At 42.7% G+C, this 26449-nt stretch overlaps 1 protein-coding gene across 5 annotated transcripts in view; it reads left to right on the top strand.

The window, feature by feature from the left end:
* cadm4 (cell adhesion molecule 4) overlaps nucleotides 1-26449 on the top strand; it is a 147827-nt gene that overhangs the window by 82817 nt on the left and 38561 nt on the right. For 2 of the 5 annotated variants that reach the window (XM_068736562.1, XM_068736565.1), the window contains exon 1: nucleotides 22385-24804. The exons of 1 other annotated variant lie outside the window; for it this stretch is intronic. In XM_068736562.1, the coding sequence (XP_068592663.1) occupies nucleotides 24708-24804 (97 nt within the window). In that variant the 5' untranslated portion in view covers nucleotides 22385-24707. Of the gene's footprint in view, nucleotides 1-22383; nucleotides 24805-26449 lie in introns of those variants that run through there. 2 more of the 5 variants (XM_068736564.1, XM_068736566.1) reach the window with 2 other exon arrangements.

The raw sequence follows: 26449 nt of genomic DNA on the forward strand, positions 1-26449 counted from the left end.
TGAATTGATTTATTTCACTGTGCGAGAAGGCAATTTCATGCAGAGTTGTTTTGAGATTTTTGGACATTTCTTGTTCTTCTGTGATCATTCCTGCCTTACTGTACTGTATGTTCAGCCCCAACATTGTTTCAGCAAGAACTGTAATGAGTTACTTATTGAAATTCAGTTTACTTTTGATTTAAAACATGACGTCGTACCTACAGTAACTAACACAGTGATTCTAACCTAAAGCCAAAACCCAAGCGAATCTTTTGAAGAAATGATTGTGCAAAAACTGTCACTCTGCATGTTGAGAAATAACAGTGTACAAGAACAACACACACACACACACACACACACACACACACACACACACAGTTAGAGACACTCACTGTCTTTGTCTCACTCTGTTAAACCCTCCAAATCCACCAGGCGCTCACTCTGTAGCGTATCCTTCCAGAAGCCTTGCTGACACTCCTTTCTCTTGGCCCTTATCCCTCCTCTTTCAGCTCCACGCTCCAACGACACAGGACATCATAAAAGTCCCATCAACGCAGCACCACTTTTCTTTCCCTCCCACCTCACAGCCCCCGCCGCTCCCCTCCAGTTCTCTCTGGCCATCAGCAGCAAATGAAAAGACTGAAAATTTAACAGGAAAAATGTCCTCCTCCCTGGTCATTTTACTCCAATAACACTTTAGATTAAAAAAGAGGTTATTGAGCTCAAGTTGATTTGTCAGGCCACATTTAATATAGAAGTAATTCTTGTTTTTGGCACCTTTTTTTTTTTTTTTGGCCTGAATGTACTTTGTCCAGATATACATGGCGTCACACATATGTTAACTCTTAGTGTTTGTTGTATAGCCTCTTCACTACAGTAAAAGACACGTGTTTGATTCCGCTCCTCATAACACATTTTTGGAATATTTCAAACCTGCATGATTTGCATCAATTTTTATTAGGTAGCAGTTTGCACCTCTTGTTGAAGCTATATTCCACATTTCTTGGCATATAAACGTTGGCAGTGTGTGTGCATATCTGTCTCTTAGAGCAAACGATAAAAACAAAATGAGGTCTCACTCAGGGTTACTTGTTTTTTTTTTGTAAGAGGCGACATTTTATTAGTTCAGCCAAAGCAGTGGTTCTCAAACTTTTTGTTTCTGTAAGTTGTAAATAATAATAATTTGATTTTCAATGTCCTGTAAAGCCCATCATTTAATCTAAGCATGTAATCTTGTTCTTCTCGAAAGTATCGTCTGTTTTTGTTTTTTTTTCGTCCCTGGCAAACCAACAGACTACCTGTGCGAATGAACTCCATTGCTTTTGTGATGGCTGATTTGTTTACTGTTCTGTTTGTTAGTTCTGCATCACATTTCCCCCTGGTCCCCACACTTTCAGAACTACTGATCCAAAGAAATTAGTTCCACCACAACAATTTTAGCCACCTAAACAGTCAACAGTTTTTACATGATATGCAGATGAGACTGTGCTATGGCATTCATTAGAACCATATCAGCTGTGGTATACACGACTGACTAATTGCTGATAAGGACTATACAGCCAATAGTTCCTTCCAGCTTAACTGAAAGAAACACAAGTATTTATTATCATTTAAGGTAGTGCTGAGTCTGACTATTGATTATTCAAAATAATGAAGTTGCTTTTTTTGTTAGTATAATGTTTAGTTGTTAACACAACATCTAGTCACTTCTTCTATTTCCAAACTGCAGCCTATTGTGCTTCAAAACAACTACTAGAATTGATTATACATGCTTCGGTCTCTCTCGGCTGTCAGCGCTGCAGAAATTACAGCTGGTTCGCCACAGCAAGGCTTTTTATGTAGAATCAGCCGCAGGGCACATACTGTATCACCCCTATTCCTGACTTTGTGTCCCTGAATGCTGGTTCAGAGCAATGTTGATTTCAAGATGTTTAAAGCCTGTATTTATCTCTGCAATCAGGCTCTCATGCCTATACTGCTACTCCACATACTGCACAAGCTGTACTGGCTGTTCTCTATAGTCAAGTTTCAGGATCAGTGACCCTTTGCTGTTGTGGCTCCCTGGGTCTACAGTGTCTTTATTTATAGCCTTTAGGTTAGTCAGTTTTAAAGTGCGTCTGTAGCTGTTTGTATAAAGTGGCCATTTAGTGACGACTGTGTTTGACTGTGTGAAGTCTGTCTTTGTCATTTGTTCTGCTTTATTGGCTCAGGTTGTACTTTGTGACACTCGCTGTATAAAGATGCTACACAAATACATTTAACCTTTTACAGTGCATTACCGAGAACAACAAATGTAAACCTTTCTTATGAAATGAGTGTACTTACAATCAGTAAAGGCAGCAAAGCAGATTTTTATTTATTTGAAAAGACACACAGACACACAGACACATTATGTATGGCTCTCAGGGTTGACAAGATAAAAGCTCACGGTAAGAATAACACTTCACTGCTTCTTCAGCTTTTTTCACTTTCCCCGTGTTATCCTTATTGATTTTATTTTCCAACCGCATCCATATTTCAGACGCTGCTTCATTCCCTTAAAATATAGACTGTTGTTTGTTCACCTTTAGAAGGTCTTAAATGTAGCTTCACATTGGCCTCATACACAATGAGATCATTGCCACAATTGAGGGAAATAGCCCTTTCAAAGGGCGGGACACAATGTTGTATTATTTGGTGTGTCATTCAGGTAGTGTGAGAACTGTGTCACACTGTTCTGTCTCATACTTTGACAAGGGCCTTCACCATTCTCTTCTGTCAATATAGGGCAGATCCACTGGGGGAACGGGCTGAATACATGAGCCATTTGGAGGAGAGCCTTTTCATGCACTGACCCTCCCTGGGGTTTTCTGAATTCTGTTTGTGTCACAGAGACATCTGTGTCTGTGTGTATATCTGTGTATGTGTGTCTGTGTGTATGTGTTTGTGTGTGCGCACGTGTGTGTGTGTATGTGTGTCTGTAAGGGTCAACAAAGACTGATGACAGGCTGACGAAACAAGGACCAATCAACTTCGATTAATGTACAGAAGCTCTATTGATGCTGTTGTTGTGGTTTGTGGTAGTGCTGTGTGCGTGCATGTTAGTGTGCATCTGTATATGTGTGTGTGTGTGTGTGTGTGTGTGTGTGTGTGTGTGTGTGTATGCTGAATGCATATATCCAAGTGATTTGTAGTGTTTTCTTTATTTCCTCTATTTCCACCAGTTAATCTGTTAGATTTAAAGTTTTAACAAATTATCTTAAATCGAATCACTAATATAAAATGCTGGTGAAGCTCAGATGATAAAACCACCATTTGCTGCCTCGGTTTTTTTTTACTGTTCTTTTGTATTTCTCTAGACTATGGATTGATTGTCAGTCTGGCAGACTGTGTGTAGGCCCGGGGGGCCAATAAGGCAGGGGACCCTTATAAGCCAGAGCTTCTGTGTGAAAGGACTGTAAGATTTCACATCGTAGAGTGAAAAAAGCAAAATGTCAATCTGACAAACTGAATAACTAATCCAAATGTTCTCTTTGAAGTTGGCAAAAGAATGAAAGCAATGTGATACCTTCAAAGGGTTAGTGTGTGTTTGTCTCCTCAGGCTTACTGTAGGACGGTTGCAGTAGGTCTTCTGCTCTGTGGTCACACTGTGCACTATGGGTGCTTTGACTATGCAAGAAGAAATAAAGAAGTCTAAACCTGTGTGGTCACTGCACTACCAAAGTTAGGAAGCCTTTTACAGACCGATACCCAGGGGACCATCATCTCATAATTCGTCTATGACTTAGTGGGACTCTGGTGCATAATCAGCAGCTCATTTGCATTCTATACCCATTTGTCTCTTTACTTTCTATTACCGGAACATTCTCCGAGCCGTCTCTTCACAAAAGGACCTCATTTACTGTAAACAGCAGTGATCAGAGTCTTCTTGCCGCAGGGCCCACAACAACTTCTGTGAAGGTACATACAAATATGGGCGTGAGCTTTTCTGTTTCTGGGTATTTTTTTTGTTAAGAACCAATGACAATTAGCCATACATTTGTCTGACTTTTTCTCACATTGATGCGTAAAACAGTGGCACTACAGAGGTGGTAAACGGTGGGCCTTTATGGAGGCTCTGATTGGTGATATGGATAAACAACTCTGCAGAGTGTTTACTGGTTTGTTTATTGCTCGCTGTATTAGCTGAGTGCCGTTATCTCAGTCTGTGGCGCTCACTTGGCCTCCACTGTCCCACAATAGGATTCAAAGTCAGTAGATAAGTATGGGAGCAGGCCAAGTGGGGAAGAGGGAGACAATGGAGGGGTGGAAAGATTAAAGAATGACCTCTGTGTTTGACAAGTGAGATGGGAGTGAGGGAAAGAGAGATGAGCAAGAGACAGAAGTGACCGATGATGCTGTAAATGGTTAATAATCCCAGAAGAGGGAGATGAGGGGGGGGGGGGGGGGGGGGTCAGGAATAATGGAAAGGATGCAGAGGAGGGGATGAGTGGATAGTCGATTATGTGGGGAATGGGGTATGTCACAAATGTGTGGCCTCCTGAAAATGCAGCACAGTAGCCTACTCGTGGTGGCGATGACATTTAAACATGATTTTCTATGGAATAAATTGCTTGCAATTATTTTGATTTTCCATCTGTAGTAATCACGCTGCATTTTCCTTCCACTTGTTTGATTCTGCCCACACACACACACACACATGTACTCGCAATAAATACATCGCTGCATTTGCACTCTGCCACATATTTGAGAATTCACATACTTGCGCACGCACAGACACACACACACACACACACACACACACACACACACACACACACACACACACACACACACACACACACAGACACACACACACACACACACACACACACACACACAAACACAAAGGCGCCCTTATCTTCCCTGCCTCCCTTTGTGTCTGTCCTGGTGAATAAACAATAACTCATCTTTGTGACAATAAAAGTTGACACCCCACCCTTCCCATGAGCATCTATTTACGATGAATGGCCCTCAGCACAATGAAGGCGCGCCAAACACTCGGCCCGTCCCTCCTCTCCTTCTACTAACTGCATCTGTGCCACCACTCAGACACCCCACCCACCCCAACCCCTCAAACCCCCTTTTTGCCTTCCCCTTCTCCCTTCCTGGAGTTAAATTCAAATCATACAGGCTGCTTGATGAATCTATTGTTACCAAAGCACTTCACAGAGAGAGCTAAAATGCGGGCTGAATTAATGGGGGCTCAGGACCAAATAGCTTTCAAAAGGCAGCTCCTCTTCAGCTTTTCTCATTGCTCATGTTCATCCCTCGCTTTTCTTTTTGCTTTCTTTTTTGTATACTCTGGCTCCCACTTGCTCAGTTTTTTTCTCCTCCCCCTTAGGGCTTAGATAAATGCTCTTTCTACCTCTTCCTCCTCTCTAATGAAGATTCCCTCTCTCTCTGATGCCTTTCATCTTCTCTTGTTTCTGTGTTGTTGTTGTTTTTTTTATCCATCACGTCGCATATCTCTCCTGCTTCCTCCCTCTCTCTGTCTCTTGCTACCTCTGTTTTTTCTCTTTCTCATTCTGTCATCACAAATTACCTCCCCTCTCAATCTCTCCTTCTAAGCGCAACACCATCTCCCACGTCAGCCTCCATCTCCCATTCAGATGCTCGTTTTTTTCTTCTTCTCCGATACTCATAGTGTCGGACATTCTGTCCTCTCCCTTTCACTGTCCATGAGCTGCAGGGCGTTTACAGTCCTCGAAGGCAGGGTGTGTTTGGTGTCATGGTGAAGCTTGTCTTGTCACCGCAGGCCGCTTTCATCACCGCTGGCCTTAAAGGAGCACACACACACACATACACACACACACACACACACACACACACACACTTGCATGCCAACACTTGAAAGATGTTGTCTCGAAGCAGCAGGGGGTTAATCTCTTAGGGACAGTTTTGGCCTCAGGGCTGTGACATTATCAAAGTGCTCTCTCGTAGTAATGCAGCAAGCTTGTGTTTGTGAGCGGGTGTGTCCATGCTGTGACTCCACACAGGGATATGAGCTGTTTTGATTTGCATTTGCCTGCTGCCTGCCTGTGCTTGAGTGTATGTCCCCATGCTCTAGTATATTGTAGGGTACCATCAGCCAGGACTTCACATTTCATCTATGTGTGGCTATAATGTGTGTGTGTGTGTGTGTGTGTGTGTGTGTGTGTGTGTGTGTGTGTGTGTGTGTGTGTGTGTCTGTGTGTGTCTGTGCTCCAATATTATACAGGAGCCATCACTTTGAATTGTGGTTCTTCTGTGTGTGTGTGTGTGTGTGTGTGTGTGTGTGTGTGTGTGTGTGTGTGTGTGTGTGTGTGTGTGTGTGTGTGTGTGTGTGTGTGTGTGTATGTGTGTGCGTGCGCATCTTATTTAGGTCCTCCCCTCTCCTGTCCTCTCTTTGAACTCTGCTCCACCGTTCACTGCTACAACTGCCGGACACAAGGACCATACCAATTAGATTCTGGAAACACACACACACACACACACACACACACACACACACACACACACACACACACACACTCTCAACAGTTCCTGTTCTCATTGATTTTCACCCAGAAAAAAACAAAACATTACACAGTTTCATTGAAAAAAAAAAAAACACCAGATCTGTTTAAACTGATTTTCAGTTTAATTTTATGTTCCCACGCACCAAAAAGTTGCACTGCATCCTGCCAGAGGCAACTGTTCACCTCAGTTAACAGTAAACCAAGGTCCTCCTGTGGCAAAGACAACTCAGAATATGCTTCTGCTAATAGATGGAGAAGTGAAAATGAGGAGATGCTGATTATGCTGCAGATCAGCCCTCCAAAAGCCCCTGGAAGTAATAAAGAAAAATATAATGAAAGAAATATATATATATATTGATTCTGCACATGCAGCTTCTTTCCCAAGAGTTTTGCATTCTTAATATTTCCTGTTATTCAAAACAACAAACAACAACATGTGGAAATCATTTTCTTAGAAAAATAAAAAAAATTAAAATAATGACTCCCCCAACAAGCATTGTATTGACATGTATTAGATGTGGACACTACACATTCAGGAGCAATTACACACTGAGGCATCAACATGACGAGAACGACAAGGACAGTGATGAAAGCCAGATAATTGCGTCATGTGGAAGAGATGAAACGTGGGACACAGACAAAGAAAGACAGAGAGAGAGAGAGAGAGAGAGAGAGAGATAGTGTAACAGATTATGAATACACAGCAAGAAGCAGAATGTGACAAACAGATAAGAAATGGCATGATGCATGATGACATGAAGGACAGGGGGAAGGAAGGAGGGAGTGGCCGTGGGTGAAAAAGGTTGGAGTCAAGGAGAGGTAGCACGATGGAGGTGGGGGGAGCAGGAAAGGGGTGTTAGGGTATTGAAGAAGAACAACAGAGGAAGGGAGGGAGAGAGAGAGAGAGAGAGAGAGAGAGAGAGAGAGAGAGAGAGAGAGAGAGAGAGAGAGAGAGAGAGAGAGAGAACAAAATAAATGGGGGTGGGGGGCAGAGAGGAAGAGGGGCTGGTGAAGCGATGAGGCGAAAAAGCACAGCACACCAGGGAGAGATAGAAATGATGGAAGGATCGCAGCTGAGGCACTGGGTACAGACGGATAGAGACACGGTGATAGAGGAGGGCAGAGGGAGGGATGGAGTGAGACAGAAGTGTTTGCTGCTGCCTGCAATGATGACATGGTGACATATTAACACAGCTTGTAGCCAGAGTTCCTCACACTTGTGCAGATACATGTTTTATTAGCATTAGGGGCCGCAGTAGGAATGGAGCGGGGAACCCATGAAATCAGAGGTGCTGTCTGTTATCGTCATCACTGTAAATGTTTTTTTATTTTTTAATGATCTCCACATAGAAACACTGCCCTGCGTGAATTAAAGGTAATTATAGGTTTTGTGTTATAGTCATCGGTTTTAATTATTTCAGCTTTGTTTATCGTGAATGGCTCGAAGTACTATTATACCCATGAGCTTCGGCTACTTCCCAATGGAGAAAAAGTCGGTCATCATGGAAACGAAGCATACACCACAGTTGAAAATGTAACCACTATCCTAAAGTGATCAGATTTAAACTGTGCGAATGTAGTATTAGGTGTCTTAAGTGTTTTTTTTAAGTGTAATCTTTTGCTTCCACTTACTGTAAGTTGTGCAACTTCATTTTAAGTTCAGTGATTGGCTGTTTATCACCAAAATGTACTTTGAGAGTTTTTAGGCGAACTTCTCGCCATGCACATTCATGTCATTTGTATCTTAGACTTTTTTTTTTATCAACGAGTCAGATACTTTGGTAAGCAGTTGCTAATCTTTTCTTTTCTTATGATTATTCAACCATGAGCGTTCCATGTCCATCCACATTTTGGAGAGGACGGACAGGATGTGTATGACCAAAACCCAGGACACCCAAAATGAACTCAACACAGGAGCAGAAGAAGAAAATGGGCGCAATATGGAATGAGACAGAGAGAGTCATAAAAGGTGTAAGACAGCGATGGAGTAAGGCTGGTAGAGGATTATCAGGCTGATTTACCGCAGATTTTCTCACCCAGACAATTGGATCAAAGGCTTGATTGAGACCAGTGGTCAGACTAAATTTATCTGGTAGAGTGAGGGATTCAATTATAGCTAACCCCGTGAAGCCACCCCAATAATGTCAAACATGTCCGATAATTAGAACTCAACATCTGCCCAGATTCTGACAGATTCAGTCCAACGGCAGATCTGAGTGTAGAGTTTGTTATTGTCTGAGGTGAGGCTTAGCAAGCAGAGTCTGATCCTTTGCTTCCACTGTTGTTTTTATTGGGGTTTCATTGGAACAAATGAGTTCTTGAGAGATTAGAGGTCCTAAAGTCAGTGTCACATAGAGAGCCAGCAGGTTTGTTTCAGTTCTATCGTCAATGGATAACATTGTTGTTTGTTTGAGTTTGTGCCTCGCTTCTTTATTATTTTTACCAGTAGTGTATTAAAAGAGACAAAATAGTCAATTTTTCCACCTTCAAAAGATGTCATTTTTGCAGCCATTTTTTACCCTGCTTGAAAAACAACTTTCAACAGACTTGAAAATTGCCTGAGACAGAAAATCCATCACAGTAAAAATTGAAGCCTTGATTTGGTCTTGTTAGAGTTCTGTTTTATCATTATCTCATTGTGCTAGAGAGTCCCCAGGTCGAGTGTTTTCATACCACTGCGCTCCGCTTACTGTCAATCCCCTGACACCAACAAGAAGAAATACAATTCGATGGCGGGATTCGATAGTCTCTTTCAAAACATGTTGCAAGACAAACACTGTCAACAATCTAAAATACTGTCATAACCATGTCTTGTTATTTTAGGCATCTTTATTAGCCAGGATGATGAGCACATTTCAAGACAGATTTGACAAGAAAATGTGAATCAAATCAAATTCTCGGCAATGCAAATGTTTTTGGTAAAATGTAAACTGAATACATATCTGTAACCTGTCACCAGTATTTATTTTTGTGAGAGTGGTATCTCATCTTTCTCTAATCTGTCTATGAGCACAATAGAAAACACCATCCTCAGCTGTGTATCTGACGCAGTATATCTACAAAATAGGTTTAAAGTCACAGAGTGCCTCCTACACAAGCACACAGAGAGAAGGAGAGGAGTCGAGCTGGCAAGAATGGAGTTTGAGTACTTCGACTGTGTCAAAAGAACATAACAGAATGAAGTGAAAAGCTTGACAGAGAAAAAAAGAGGAAGGTTTGCGCCGGTGACACTGAAGCCTTATTGACTACTCTCCACACTTCCCCTCCCTTTCTCTCCTCTTGATCACTGTAGTTCTTCCCAGTGGAGCAACTCACCTGATTGGCTGCCTGTCAGAGGCAGGCGACTCGGGTCCGGAGGTGAACCTGTTTCCTGATAGGTGGTTGCTAGGCGATGGATGTTAGTATGAGGAGCTGGGTGTGGAGAAAGGACCAGCTGCAAAGGGTGATTGTGTGTAACTATGCCTGTGTTTGTGTGTGGGATGCTGTGGGGGGTTGTGTGTGTGTGTGTGTGTGTGTGTGTGTGTGTGTGTGTGTGTGTGTGTGTGTGTGTTTTTTTAATGTGTTTGCCTGCATGAGTGCCTTTGCAGAGTTTTCTGTGTTGGTTGCTTCCAAAATAACCCCCTGATTGAACTGCACAATTGTGCATGTGTCAATTAAATGGCGTGTAAGTGTGTGTGTGTGTATGTGTGTGTGTGTGTGTGTGTGTGTGTGTGTGTGTGTGTGTGTGTATTTGTGATAGCCTCCTGCAGGCAGAGCAATGTAATAACTATTATTACCAAACCATGGGCTGACGCTTACTTATGCAAGTAGTTACGAAGGGGTTCCTCAGGTCATGAAATAAAATTGGAACCCCTCCATCTATATCAGACACACAAACACATACACACACAGCTTGGAATCTAGGGTGTGCAGGCCCCACATAGTGCCTTATTAGGCCTGTTTATGACTGCTGCAGCTTAATTTACTTCCCTGCTGGGGGTGTTATTCTCTTCATTAGAATTACCAACAGGTGTACTGAGAACCTCACTGATAAAACACCGCCTGATAGCAACGGTGTTACAAGCGTTAGTCATGCTAGTTGGGGTCTGATTCTTCTTCTTGTGGTTAGTCTCTAAAAGGTCTCAAATCCCCCCCAAGCTCCCTCCAGCCATCCGTGCTGTTAGAGTGAAGCTGAATAAAATGCGAAATCAGGATTTTCTTTTCTTAAAAAGAGGTGAGAGGTGTATAAAATTCATGCTGGTTAATTGCTCCGAGCTACTTCAAGCTCATTTGGTTGGTCCCTCTGCTGTGGCTTTGCAGACTCTCCGACCAGAGTCGTCCAGGAGTAAATAGAGGAATGTGCGTGTGCGAGCTTGTGTGTTGAATTCACTGTGTTCTGAGAGGCACGGTGTGCTACTGGCTTGTTAAAGTGGTTTCAACAAGTATTTGCTTGTTAAAGGCAAACAGTGCTCAGTAGCCTGCAGTACAATTAAGTAGGGAAAGAAAGCCTCTTAGATGAATTGATAATTTTTTTCTTTCACTTTGGCACGAGAGGGATGCAGGCTGCATCACCGTTTGCTCCTCTTGGCCTTGGCTGTGATCCGCTGAGTGCTGTGTGGAATAGACAGTCACTATAAAAGGTAGGGTGAAGTAGAGATTTGACCGCTATTCATGTGAGTTTTAATTTTTAACCGTCAAACTCATAATAATCAATCAAAAGTGAGGTAGACAAACATTAGCAGATGTCATAGGGTGTTAAGTATTTTTCAACCTGGACCCTGGAGGAAGCACGAGTGAGAGTTGGAGATAGGAGTGCCACGGGACACTGGTGTTGTCAGAGGTCGTTGTGCTGTAGTAGAGAAAGCAGTAGCTTAGTGTTATCTAAAAGATTGCTGAATCTGGCTGAATATTTAGCCGATTTCGGCAATTCAGATATAATCAAGCACAAGGGAAAGACATTTTTTTTTTTATGTCTCTGTAGGGTCCTTTCCATAATGTTGTCAGACACTTCTAATAGCAATCTGAGACTTTCAGCGGCAAAAACAAGCACTTTCAGTAGATGTATATTCACCGTGTGCATTTGCCCGATATAATTACATTGTAGCCTGTTTAGCGGCTGCTGTCTGCCGCGTACTCCCTTAATACTGGACCCAATTAGACACAAAAACATGGGACAATGAAAAATCATGAAGTTACCCTTTAAGGCCTTTGTTAAGGTCTGATTTGGTCTCTGCTTATTGAAAGTATAATTAATATATTGTAGATGTCAACTTAATTATTCCCCCACAGATTGATCTGTCCGTATTTATTCGGGCGGCCTTATGTTCATTGCTCAGTCCAGTGCGAGAGAGCGTTACTACTTATTACGGAGGTAAAACAGTGGCAGCGCATTATAAATGAATAATCGGAGCCTGAGGATAGTTAGAAGTATCTTGCTTTTGCCCAGGAAAAGCTGATTTCCAACATTGTTTTTGACCTGGGACAATTTGGAAGATAGAAAATAGCAAGCTTTTATTTGACTCGCAAATACTATTTACCGTTTTATGTGTTTTTGAGAAACTATTCCTGCAGATTAATTAAAGGTCAAGGGGCCCAGGCGTTCCCCCGGTGTCGGTGGCCCTTGTTAGAGCTGGAGGACATGAAGAGAGGAGAAGAGGAGGAAAGGGCTCATGAATAAAACCTGTGCTATGTCAGGGTCACTTGTGGAGGCAGCGATAGGTACCTTGAACATGCTGTTCAGTACAATACTGATGTATGTGGGCAGTGTTGTGAGTGCTAGTGCGGGAGTGACAGAGAAGAAAATATGCTGCAGCCGATACCTTTAGCTCTTTGATTTCAACAAAAGAAACAAACTTTGAACACAAAGAATGTCACCGTTGTTTATCTCCTCAGAGGATAAAACCCCCCACAAAAATAGGAAAATAACAAAGCCTCAAAAACAACAACAACAAAGAAAGGAAGAACTGAAAGGGATCAAATCAAATCAAAACCCATAAGACAGTTTATGTTCCACGACTTGAGACAGCAGTGGCAGAAAGACAGATGGTGGAAAAGAGAGTAAAGTTATAGCCTGAAGAAAAGTGATAAACTTGTTCTGATCCAATAAATCCTACTCGCTTTTTTCTATCAGCAATCATTACTTTAATCCATTTACCAAACATTGTCTCGTAAACCACAATTGGTAGCCTCATCATATGTCACAATTAGAGAGATAGTCATTTGTCTGCATTGATCATCATTTGTCTGATGTGATCGTTTAGCTGTGATGTGGGAAGCTGAAATGTGGGTGGATGCTCAAGCACCACTTTATTTGTGGAGCACAAAGTAATATAAAAGCCATCCAAAGTGCTGTACAGAGTGATCAAACAGTAGAAAATTAAATTAAAACATGATACATATATTATTATATATATATATGTTATATACAAAATATACTGTATATTTAATTTATTACACTATATTTATCCCGTTGAGGGGGAAATTCTTCTCTGCATTTGACCCATCCGTGTACCAGGGAGCAGTGGGCTGCCCATGACAGGCGCCCGGGGAGCAGCTAGGGGGACAGTGTCTTGCTCAAGGACACTTCGACTCAGCTAATGTTCCAGCCAAGGATCGAACTGCCGACCCTCCGGTTCCCAGACAACCCTCTTAGCCTAGTGAGCTAGTCGCCCCCAAAGATAGAATAAATATAGATCATAGATCAAAATGTCAAAGCTCTTATCTCCAAATAAAAACTCACAATACTGCGATTATTATTTATTCTGACAAAAATTGGTAACAAACATATATACACATTGGTATAGAGCGACAACAGCTGGCAGAGAGAAGGAGAAAAAAAAAAGGAAACACAAAGAGGTAAAATGAGGAGGACTGCTGTCTGAGTCACCTTGTAGAAACAGGAAGTGAGTGTCCCAGTGAGGGATGTTCGGTACAAGTCGGACTAAAGAGAGGAGGACGGGGTTGGAGAGAGAGAAGACAGGCTGATGAAAGAGGAGGAGCGGCTAGAGAAGAGCTGTGACAGATTGTCATTAAGAAGGACAGCTGCCTTTTTCCGCGGTGACTTCTAATCTATAATCCAGACGCAGACTCACACAGACAAAAGCATGCACATACTCACACACACTCAAACTGCTCACGTTTTCATTTTTTCGCTTATTTTATTTTTGGTACTGTGGTCTCATTAAGGTTTGGATCTCCGTTTCAAGATACATTTCTGCAAATACATCAATGAAAATGCACAATGTAATTTAATAACATGTTCAGTCAACATGCACTTAAAAAAGCAATTATTAATTTTTTTTGGAAAATATGAGAGGAGGGGGGATTTTAATTTCACAGTGCTTTGATGCCAGTTTTATATACAAGGTGCAGAAACCAGTCATGTTAGGAATTTATGCACAATGTGTTTAATTGGAACAGGATCTGTGAACTGTTGCCATAATTATTAGACTTGAAAAAGACAGTGGAGATGTGAACTCCATGGGCAGCTTCGAGAGGAAAGTTAAAAATGAGATAAATAAAATGCGTCGCTCCTTGTCTTCTCACTTCTCACAAGAGCCACCTTTTTAAATGAATCACAACATGGGTGTCAAATTATTTCCAGTCATACCTACATGCAGACACACAGGCATGCAAACATAGGACAGGTTTGGATCTTTCTCAACTTGAAATGCAACTCACGTGTCACACTGTATGTATGTTGAAAGAGTTATCCATCCACTTCATAGTGGTCGTGAAGCGATACCCTCCTCCACTGTAACAGGCGTGTGTGTGTGTGTGTGTGTGTGTGTGTGTGTGTGTGTGTGTGTGTGTGTGTGTGTGTGTGTGTGTGTGAGACAGAATGTGAGGAGAAGTTTAGAGGCGGCATGTTTGCATACAAAGTCAGTTGCGTGTCGACACAAATAGCCCTTAAATTTTCTTGTGGCGGTGCAAACATAGGCGAAGACCTCAAAAAAGTGTTTCAACTAGAGCAAAAAATGTCCACTTTATTTCAGGTTTTATAGATCTGCTTCATAAATGTACGCAGATGAGAGGAAAACAGAGAGACTGTGGGGGAATGACAAATAATGGAGTTTCTGGTTTATTCTGAGATCAGTCAGAGGCTTACAGCTAGTGCTGTGCAGTTGGTATATTGGCAATTTGGGGAGAATCAACACAGATTGTGACAACAGTTGTGTGTCCTGGCCAACCTCAGCTGGCTGACATGGGAGGGGTTAATGGCTGATTGGGCTCACCTAGGCCCTTCACCTAGAAATGCTGGCCCTTGTGCTCCCAAGGGGTGCTTTTCACTCCGCTAACTTGTCTTCTCAATTCCTTTCTTCGCCGCCTCTCTCCTCGGGTCTTAGATGTGTGCGGAGGAGCCAAGGAAGAGACACAAGGAGAGAGGAGGTGAGGCAACAGGCATTTAACGAAGTGAGAAATCCTCGCCTTAAAGCTGTCAATTTAAAGCGACATGTAAATTAAATATGATATGTGGCACAGCTACATGTTTGTTTTAAGTATAACCTATATATAGATATACAGTATATATATATATATATATATATATATATATATATATATATATATATATATATATATATATATATATATATATATATATATATATACATAGAAAAAAAAATTGCTTTGATCTAAGGAGGCTCCAGTTGTCGGAGTTAGCCAAATCAAGTAGGTATCTTCATCCAAGCAGTTGCTATTAGGTTGCCATAACTGCCGTAGTTGCATTCTGGCAACCAACCCACATGTCACGATGTATCCCTCTGCCACTCAGCAGGTAACAGTGTCCGTGGAAACACTGCTGAAGCATCATATAATCTTTAGCTGAACTTTAGGGATTGCTTCATGGCCAGTATGAACAGTAGCAATGAATTTAAGATGGACTTATCCAAATCTATCCTTTTTTACAAATATGTAGAAACGGATAGATGTCACTGTGTGTACAACCATGCACAGACATACACACCCCATCACAGAGTCAGACAGGCGTGAATTAACTAATTAAACACACTCTCTTTCTCTGACTCCTGCAAGTCCATAAAGCGGAGAATAATCAAGCTGACATACCTATGATGTATCAACATATTGTAGCTCGAATATGCAGACAGAGAAAACCGAGTAGAAAGAGTGATGAGAGGGAGAGTGAGGGGAGAGAAAGGAGATGAAAAGCATGAAGTGAGAGTGGAATGGGAACAGATGAGAGGGAGAGAATGGAAGGCGGAAAAGTGGGGGAGATAGAAGTGGGAGAGAGTGATAGGGGAGCAGTGGAGCAAATCAAAGTAAAATTAAGTGCATTTACATATTTAGATGAGCGCCTCTAGTCAGCCTGTCTAATTATTTCATCTCCATTTTTCATTTGCACGCCGTTCAATCCAAAAGCAGCAGGCCGTGAGGAAAGTTCTCTCTCTCTCTCTCTCTCTCTCTCTCTCTCTCTCTCTCTCTCTCTCTCTCTCTCTCCTCACCATTACTTTACCACATTCACACTTGTCCCCCTCTCACACTCTCTGACTCCCCTCTCCTGGCAGCAGCCTTTCGTTATTCGGGTCATTACCATACGCTTTTTGTCCGTTCGCACTTGTTCTCTCTGTCTCCCTCACGCCCCCTGCTCCTGCTGTCTCTCATCATGTTTTATGCATACGAGGATACTGCCCCACATGTGTCCAGAAATGTGTGTGTGTGTGTGTGTGTGTGTGTGTGTGTGTGTGTGTGTGCTCGCAAAGGTTCGCTGCTAATGCCCTTTCTACCACCATGTTTTATGCATTGTGTTGTCCTGGCGAAGATAACTGTGTATGTCAGTGTCCGATAGGTGTGTGTGTGTGTGTGTGTGTGTGTGTGTATGTGCAACGACCCGCTATTAAATCTTTCAAATTAGCATGAACCATGTCAGGAGAAGCCAAGCCACGTTAACCTTCTATCACTGATTTTCCCCCTTTTTTATGCCTTTCTTCACACTCCATAAATCAGTCTTTCTCCTCGCGCTCACAATTTTTCCTTCCCACCTTCTCTCCTCTTCTCACCTTTCTCTCTCCTTCTCCCTCTCTACCTCACCGCTGCTCACCACTTTATTTTGCATCTCCTTTCTCTCCACATTACATCCCTTTGCGCCTATAAATGTCCCCCTCCTTCTACACCCACGCTCATCGGAACAATCTATTAGTGTGTGTGTGTGTGTGTGTGTGTGTGTGTGCAAAAGCACGTGCATATGTGTGAAAGCGCGTCCTTGCATTGAGACCTGTACGTGTGTTTCTGTTTATGTGTGCCTCTTTGCTCGCGTAAGTAAGTGTGTTTAGGCCAAATTGTGTGTGGCAGCCAATGTGTGTGTATTTTCCTGCAAGTGTTTGTGTCTGTGCATGTGCACAGAAGTGCATGCGAGTGTGTCTGCTGGCATAAAAGGTTGTTATGTGCTTTAGGTGTTAATTGGCTGAGGAGCTTCGTTAATATTCTCCTTGCGAGCCTGCTCGTCAGGAACAGAGCTGGCAAACTGATGAGTGTGTGATTTTCCTCCAGAGAGAGAGAGAGGGGGAGAGGGAGAGAGAGAGAGGGAGAGAGAGAGGGAGAGAGAGTAACAAGAGTGACTTCAGTGCAAAGACCCTCTGTAAGGTCAGAGTGAGAGAAGAGTAGAGCAAGAAAAGGATCGGAAAATAGCAACAGAGGCAGAGAGAGGGCAAATAGGGAGAGGGACAGACAAGCAGGGAGGGGTCGGAAAAACAACAGTCAGAGTGAGAAAGAAAGAAAGAGATGGAGGGAAGGAAGGAGGGAGGGGAAAGAGAGATGTGATAAAACCCATAAAGGACTCCATTGAGGCATTGGGTGAAAGGAAAGATTATATCATGCGGGGGAGAAATTATCCCTTTGTTAGGCGTTTGTGAATTGGCGGAATGGGGGAAAGGCGGATGGCGGCGTAACCTCCGGCGAGGTGGCATATAGCCGCTAGATTCCAGTCACCCCCACTGCACCCCCGGCAGCACGCGGCTAACCTGGTCCACGACCCGCTTCCAGCTGCACGGGAATGCACCAACCATCTTCCTGCAGAGCGGTGCAAAAATGAAACATCAGAAGCTGCGGCCTTGACGGGTTGATATGCACATCAGTAACACATCAGACGCATATACCTGGAAAGTAAAGAGCAAGAGTAGAGAACTGGTGCGTGCATATATAACCAAAGTGACGACCTATCTGTCACACCTATCTGTCACACACACACACACACACACACACACACACACACACACATCAAGGAGCTTTCCCACACAGGTAACACGCCAATGTTTAGGAGCACATGCACAGGGAAAACAAAGAGGAGAGACTGACACATGCACTGCAGCAGAGAAAACAGTGAGCGCAGAGTCACGGCCTGTCACTGGGAGGTATGATGCCACACGGATAATGAGTGTTAGTCCCAGCGGGTAGCTGTGTAGCATGTGGCTCACAGCGCACACGGAAACACTCGTTAGGAAGCTCCAACAGTACGTTCTCGACTTGGCAGGTAACACTGTTTGCATTTATCTTACTGAACAAGGGATGACGGAGCTTAGCGCTCTGTTGAATCCCAATCGGGGGGCCTTGCATGGTTCTGCATAATATGCCTCTAATGCCTTCTCATACTTAAACTGCGTGCCTTTCTATGAATGCATGTATGGGAACGGCAAGGGCCAAGCACACATTTAAGTGGCACGTCTGCATTAAAAAAGCTTCCAGCCTTGTTGGTCTATATACTCTAACACCTTGTATCCTGGAGTTCTCTTTATCACAGCAAATGAGAAAACCTGCTGCTACCTTGAATCCCGCTGTATCTGACTGCCAGTGGTACACATAACCTTTTTTTTTTTGTTTCTTTTGCAACTTTTAAAACTAACTAAAGGTACTATTCGGAAAAATTTCCCCCGAACGGCAGCTTTGACTCAGTATAATTCCCTCTGTGTCCCAGGGCCTACTCAGTCATTCACACTGCAACCCCGTCTCCTACAAAATACATATCCTAATTTGCTTTGCCAATTACGTTTTGTAGGAAAAGTAATTGCTGCTGGGTTTATGCTTAGTGGCAAGTTTTTTGTTTTTTTCCAGTCCAGGAAGTTTTGATTTAGTCTTATTTGTCACAGAAGTCGGGGAGGAGGTTATAATAGGTAGTTGGTTATACAAAGCACAGGACTTTTACTTTTTACTTTTTTTGTGTTCCGAAAAGGTTTGATTTGGTTTTGCATTACAAGAATATAAATGTGATCCTATTCTTGAATAAAAAAGAAGTTTATTTGGGCCAAGTTGGTTAATTTCTAGACATTTTTTTGCGTGAGCAATTTGTAGGTGTTTCGTTTTTATGTTTTTGACCTGACAGTCTTTAAGCTTTTGTCCATACTGGCATTTCATTTTTTGTGGAGACAAATTGGCTCGCATTCACGTATGACCCAAAGACTGAAACATTTGTTGTAGCTCTCCGGATGAAAGCAAATGAGAAAGGTTCTGAGTCCTTTGTTTGTTATATAACAGCTCTTTCTGATTCAGTGAATTCAACACAGTGAATTAAATGAGGAGCATTCCTATATTCTTTTCTATGTAGTGAGCTTTAACCGGCTTGTTCATCTACACTAGTTCCTGGCAATCTATAGCATTCTCCATCTTCAGTTCTTGCAGTCTGTCACTTGTTTTGTTCTAAAGTGCATGCTCAGTTCTTTGCCATGTTCGAAAAGAATGATCCAAAATGTTCCACTTTGATGCACGGTTGATGCATATTGGGATGAGACTAATTATAGGATGTCTGCAATGGCCACCACAGTGCCCTTAATGCCTCTCCTTCCATCCTGTAAAACCATGTAAAAGACATTGCCAAGCCACTGTAGAGAGAGGCGAGGCAAAGTATGAGTGTATGAAAAAAACACCCTGCCTGCTCATGTATTCAACATGTAATTTCAGACAGCCAGTGACTCAAATACTAATATCTGTTTTGTATTCTTGTTAGCCTGTCATGATGTCAGCCATATTGGCTTGTATTTATTTACCAGGCTCTGCTGTCAACAGACTGTGAAAAATAAAGAAAATCCAAACTTTGTAATCCTAAATTGTGTGAAGAAAGACGGGCGGTGTTACTTGAAATGTACCCAAATGATTGGGCCGTATTGATCTTTGTGCCCGGGAGCGTGAGGTGAGCAGGAAGTAGCCTGAGCTGTGCCTCCAGAAAATGCAGTCACTGATAGTGTCCATAGATCGGGGAACTGTGACTTTTCTAATTAGAGAGTTCAGAGCAAACCCAGTTGGATTAGCTAGTGCATGTCTCTAGGCTAGCTATTAACAGCAAGTCAGACAAACAAGAAACCAGAAAGATGGGAGGAAAAGCCCAGCAGAGGGCCAGGGAGGGGCTGAGCATGATGGGAATTTACTCAGACATGGGTCAAAATAGCAGTTTCTATAAGAAAACATGCTTATGGGGTATTTATGATGTTCTTCTTGTAAATGTTAAAGATCTAAGTATCTATAACTTAGTTGTATAGTATTGTGTATTTTGTTTACACTGGAGAGAATCCCAGAAGAGATTACTCAATCAGGACAGTTTAGATGATACTTTCTTGTGAGTGATTAAACTTTCTGATAGTCTGGGACTTTGTGGCAGCTCCATAAAACAAACTTTATATTAAAAAAGGAAAACTTGAAACTACCATTGGAATTGCACTCAGAATATCCACAATCTGTATTCATGAATATCTATCTATATATATATATATATATATATATATATATATATATATATATATATATATATATATAGATAGATAGATAGATAGATATAGATATAGATATAGATATATATATATATATATATATATATATATATATATATATATATATATATATATACATATATGAGATCACATTCCTACGTTAATGTAACCACACTAATACTTGGATGCTGACTTGGATCCATCCTTGGGGAGATGTTCATTTGATTTATCCTTACCTTTCAGTAACACATGCCCTCCTTCACACTTTGCCAGCTAATAAACCCTCAAGATTCACGCCTACATGGACACATATATACATGCAACCTCCTCAGCATGCTCACACACGCTCACGCACACTCCCATCCCACTCACACGCATAACCTCAAGGGAGACATAAGAAATAAATTCGACACTTCCGCTAACCCAAGAAGCGCCTTAAGGACAAAGAGAAATTTAATCTTGGATAAGCCTCCCGATAGAATCTCTACATTACCCCTCTGCTGCTGGTTCACAGCTATCCCATCAACCCTTACCTCCCACACCTTGGCCCGATTCCCTCGCATCTCTCCTCCTCTACACTGCTTGTTTCTCCTCTCCTCCCTTGTGTCTCTCGGACTGTCTCAACTCTTCTTTTCACTTTCCTTTTCTCTCCTTTGTCTTCTGTTGCACTCTTTTCTTCACCTCACTACTACTCCGTTAGTCCCTCCATCTCTTTTGAATCTCCCTCGTCTCCCACCGCGTGCCGTTCTCTCCAACAACAGCCTCCATCTCCCCATCTATTCCCAGTTGTGGTACATACTGTATATATCTGTATTTCTGTTCCTCTCCCATGTCGGAGCGCTTTAATACCATTGGTATTAAATGCTGGCACGACCTCCTTGGCATACTTAAGCAGGCAGGGATCCTTGTAAGGCTGTTTGAGTGCTTAATATTTTCAGCACGCTGCTGACTTAAGCCCCTTAAGTGCTTTGGCAACACTTATTCCACGGTGGCACCAATGAAGCCCATTAAAAATTTGATTTGGATGAGAGAGGGTGAGAGAGAGACAGAGAGAAAAAGGAAGGGGGATAGGGGACACAATTTGCCATTACCTCCCTTCCTTCCGCACACACTGCGACAAAAACAAATATACCCATCGGGGGGTTACCCACACAGGGACTTTGTCACACAAATACACACACACACACTTGCCAGTAGTGCAATGTTTGTGATGTGTTCCTCTTTTTGTCTGTAATTATGTCCTTTGTTGCTCTATAAAGCACTTTGTGATGACCCTATTTTGTTAAAAGCACTTGATAAATAAATTTGACTTTATTTGACTTGATAATAGGGAACAGCATGTTTCAAATTGAATGCATGAAGATGTTTGTAAATACAGCGTGTGGCAGATTAGAGCTGATAGTTTATGATCAGTTGATTAAGAACAAGTAGAGGAGCTATTCTAATAGCAAGACTGTGTTGCCTTTCACATTTTACAGGACAATGAAAGTCAAAGACACAGAGTCTACTGTAGTTAGCTTCCTTCATTGGCTTTGTATTGCCAGTTTTATTGCCAACAGCAGTAATGTTAGTACATGTGACAATGAGCGCGTACAAAGGAATTGCATTATGCACGATTTGTCGATGCAAAATATACTGACAAGTTGGGCAAGCTGTTAGCAATGACTTCTGTTTCATCAGTGTAAAAATATGGAGCTGATACCTTTTTATTGAGCCAGGTTCACATCAACATAAATCATAAACAGGCATAGTCCCGTTTGTTTCTGCTATATCCACATCCACTTTGAATTACAAATGCCACGCATAAACATGTACACAGTTCTTGTCAGCAGACAGCCGTGTGCATCCCTGCAGCCATAAAAACGGCCATTTAACATAAAGAGGCTCTATGATGCCTCTGTGTGTGCCTGCAAGGATAAATTAATGGGTAGTAGATAGTGTTTGGGCCAAACAGGCAGCCAAATGTACACTCTGCTTCAGTCAACACTGGACAGACGAGCACATTCAGACACACACATCGCCACTGTTTGTTGACCTGAAAGAGAACCATTGTCACTGCTTCCATCCACACACACACTCATCTCTAACCTTCACAAAATAGTATGCAAAATATGCAGACACTGATCCCACACTGACACACACACATTCTAAGCAAGGGGAGGGTGGCCAGGGTTATATAAACAAGTGGAACACAGAAAACAGATCCACAGGCAGATGGATGTGATCAACAACTACACCACATTGGGATTATAGCAATTTTCATAGATCAACAGGAAAGAAGTGAAGCGAAAGGAGGACAAACTTCGAAGGAACTAACAGCGGATTGACTGGGTGACTAAAGGAGGGGCGAGAGAAAGAGGGCAGAATGGATAAACTAAACACAATTTGAGGAGATCAATTTCAACAAGTGAATAGAGTATATATTGTTTTGCAGTCCGTCTGCTGTCAGGCGCCACACCTGCCAGACCTGAGTTGCTGGTGCACACCAACACAGAGTAATTTTCTCAGCGTCAGCCAGTTGACCGGTGAAGTCGGCGCCGTAGGGAACATTGGCAATGATCCGCTTTCGGCTTTGCCAGAAGTGTCGGGGCCATCGCCGTTAGAGCTCATTGTGTTTGCAGTGGCACAGAGAGTGAGAGAAAGAGAGCGGGCAGTGTGTAGTAATCTTAGGATGACACTCGCACTTGGTAGGGCTCAGTGAGGTGTGTGGTGCAGCTCATCGCGTTTGTCTTTGCACGACAGACACACAAATACACACATTAAACACACATTCCTGCACATACAGACACACAAGAGCAACAGTCTCCTGGAGACCAACGATGCATTAGATCCTGACAATCAGTGGAACTCTGTACGGATCTTAAACAGGGCAGGATTTCAGATCAGTGTGTACGAGTGAGTGTTTATCCGGAGTGCACCCAGTGGAGCATGTTGGAAAGGAAGACTAAGGCAGGTCGATGCTGCACGATTACACTGTCTGATAGCATGTTATTAGTCTGAGGGTCTAAAATGACCATGTAAAAATCACTGTCCATTTACGCCGCAGTGTATACATGATAGCATATCGAAAGAGTTCCGGCATTCATGCGAATAATAATAGATACGTTGTGTGAGCAATGTGCAAGTCTCTGGGGTGAAAAAGCAGACTAAAAAGTGTAATATCTGAAACTAACGCGTCTGACTGCAGTTTGCTCAACCTCTTGCCGGTTGGTTATTCTACACAGGGCAAGCACTTCTACTTTACAGTATAGAGCGGCACTCAAGCTCAATGGCTTTTATTTAACCTTTGCTATCTCCAGATGAGTTGTAGTAAGAAAGTGTCTCCATCTCTCCAGAGGCCTGGCCGGTTTGGTGATAGCTCAAAGGAACATCGAATTCTTCCTGACGATCTGTCGGGTGAGAAGTGCAGAAAAAACCCTGTTTGATTCATTGAAATACAATGTGTTTGGGAATGAACATTGTTGCCCTGGTTTTCTCTGTCCTCGAGGGCACAACAACATAGGTAGCTCTATTTCAAAAGGTAGCATTCAGTCACCATCAGCAGAGATACTTGCTTCGGAAGACAGTTTCTCTGCCTGTATCTGACTGAAATATAGTATTATTGATGTTTTCAGTTCCTTTGGAGCAGTGTGGTTTGACCTATACGAGACAAGCAGTCTGTTGTTGTGGTTAATTGTGTGGCTGATTGTTGGGACGCCACTCAGAGCTAGCTTAGCTCCCAATTTGGCACTGAAGTGTACAGTTACTGATGAGCTAATTAAGTTGCCTCTTATTTGGTTATTTGGATAGCTGCCATTGCTGAATACTCTTGCTGGTAAAGGACATAGTGTTGCATGTCTGCTTTGGCAACATCTTGGTGTAGTTTTTTGTGGTTTATTGATCTGAGATTCTTTGGTCTCAGGAGGCTCGGAGCACTGTGGTAGAAATAGCTAGCCTAGCAGGGTTTGCTTTGTTCTCGTTTTGCTTAGATGGGACTGAGCTCCTGTACTGCTTTGTAGCAGCAAAGCCTCTACACTATAAGACAACGCACGTCGTAAGTTCTTTCTAAGTAGCACATGGTTCTAAAGTCAACAGTGGAACTTTTTGTTGCTCTAAACTCATCTGTGCATTGTCATATAGTGTCTAAATCGCTAGCTCTGTTAGCGCCCAGAGCTTTGTCCAAACGTCTGTGGATTGCATGCAAGCCCTTGCCACAATTCATCTCTATCTCACTTAACAGCTAAATCCCTTTCTTTGCATGTGTTGTGATGCAGTGGAGCACATAAGAGTCTTTTCTTTAAGGTTTGTCCTCAGACAACAACTTCTGTCTGATTGCACTGAAGTAAATGTGGGCAGTTAGCGTGTGCACGTGTCTGCAGCACTGCAGTTAAGAACAAATCAGTGTGTGTGTGTGTGTGTGTGTGTGTGTGTGTGTGTGGACTAGTTTGTCTGTAGCAGTGCAGCCAGGGTCACAGAGGAGCCATTGATCAAACGTGCACATCCACACACGCTCACACATACACACACAGCTTCTCAGTACACAATGAGGCCTGTCCGGAGCTCTGTCCTCTGCCGCCTCCTCCCTGCCCCTTTCTCTTTGGCCCTACGCAGCCTGGTCCTGGTCCTGCTCTGCATCACTCGTAAGTCATGCACACATCAACACCCACATGTGCATACACACACACACACACACACACACACACACACACACACACACACACACACACACACACACACTCACAGATTAAATGAGACGTGCAGTTTGGATTCTAGAGGGAAACTCAGGTGTCATTAAACACCAAATATGTCACAAAAAAGGATGTGGCAATTTTGTGTAATTTAAACTGCAGATATTTCTCTAGATGTTCTGATGTGATGTCATATAAAAAATTATAAATAAAAAGAGTGTTAAGTATACTAATTGGTGTAAATTGATACAGAATGAGATCCAGCGCAGTGCCATGACCAAGGGAGGAATAGCTTGTGATTGAATCACAAAATGAGAGCTTCAGATGAATTGTTCAAAATGCTGGTAATTAAGTTAGAATTGGTAATTAAGATAAAGTCTAGGGTGAATGGGAAGAGAGTAGCATATGCCCAGGAGGTGACAGGACCAGGGAATGAGAGACCAGGCGGAGAAAAAGAGAGTGGACCAAAAGACTTGAAGGGAATCAGTCACAAATGAAAACACAGAGAGAGAGAGAGAGAGAGAGAGAGAGAGAGAGAGAGAGAGAGAGAGAGAGAGAGAGAGAGAGAGAGAGAGAGAGAGAGAAGAGAGAGAGAGAAGAGTGGCTGAAGTATTTTTCTCAGCTCTCCTCTGAAGAATATTATAAAAGAAAGTTGAACCTCAGAGTGGTAGAGATACAGGGAGCTGTATGGAGAGGTTGTCAAATAGAAAGAGAATGGGGGGAGTGCAGTGAAACAGACCAATATATATTGAAAGACAGACAGACTGACAGACAGGAGCAAAGAAGGACCTAGACTTGGACTGTAAGCAAGGGAGCGGCGAAGGCTGAAATAGAAAAATAGTGAGACAGAGATGGAGAACAACGCAGCCTGTTGTGTGTGCAAGAAAGACAGAGATGGAGGGGGGGGGGGGGGACGAAGATAAAACAAGAGACTAGGCCTCAAAAAGAGCTGTATGAGGTCGAGGTTTGATCCAAGAGTCATAAGACTCATTGAACATGAAGCAGCAACGGTGAGAAAAAGCAGTACATGAAGTGGAGTGGGATCAGTGGCAGAGTTGCTAGCTGCTATTAATACCTCCTGTCATTATTATTATCATGCATCTAATACAAGGAGATGTTCTTTCCCCCCGCTGCTCATTGCTAAACAAGTGTTGTGCTGCTGTGCATCGTTCATTCCCCTCTGTGCCAGCCAAAATCTCAATTCCGTTTTTTTTTTTTTTTGCATATTAGATCAACAGAAGGACATTGTGTTTTTGTAGGATGTTGAGGGGGATGCTGGGTGGGGGTGACAATAGGGGAGAGCGGGATACAGAGGAAGAATGAGTTTGTGTCTTGGCAGTCAGCGTGGTAATGTAATTCTTGCCAGTAGGGCAGTTTTGTGTTGGGCCTTGAATGTGCACATGCACACACTCATACTCTGGTATGCATTTAACGTGCAAGCACACATGCACTCTTAATTTCAAATACACACACGCCCGTGCATTTCCTCGCTCTCCCACATACACATTCATCAGCATCACACTCAGACAAGTGTGCCGCAGATACACACCAAAAGGGAAGGCAGCCATGTCGTGGATTTTGAAGGCCAGTTCTTTTT

This window comes from Cebidichthys violaceus, unplaced genomic scaffold (assembly GCF_023349555.1).
Source record: "Cebidichthys violaceus isolate CVI_PGR_0920_01 unplaced genomic scaffold, fCebVio1.0.p SCAF_7, whole genome shotgun sequence".
Classification (NCBI taxonomy): Eukaryota; Metazoa; Chordata; class Actinopteri; order Perciformes; family Stichaeidae; genus Cebidichthys; species Cebidichthys violaceus.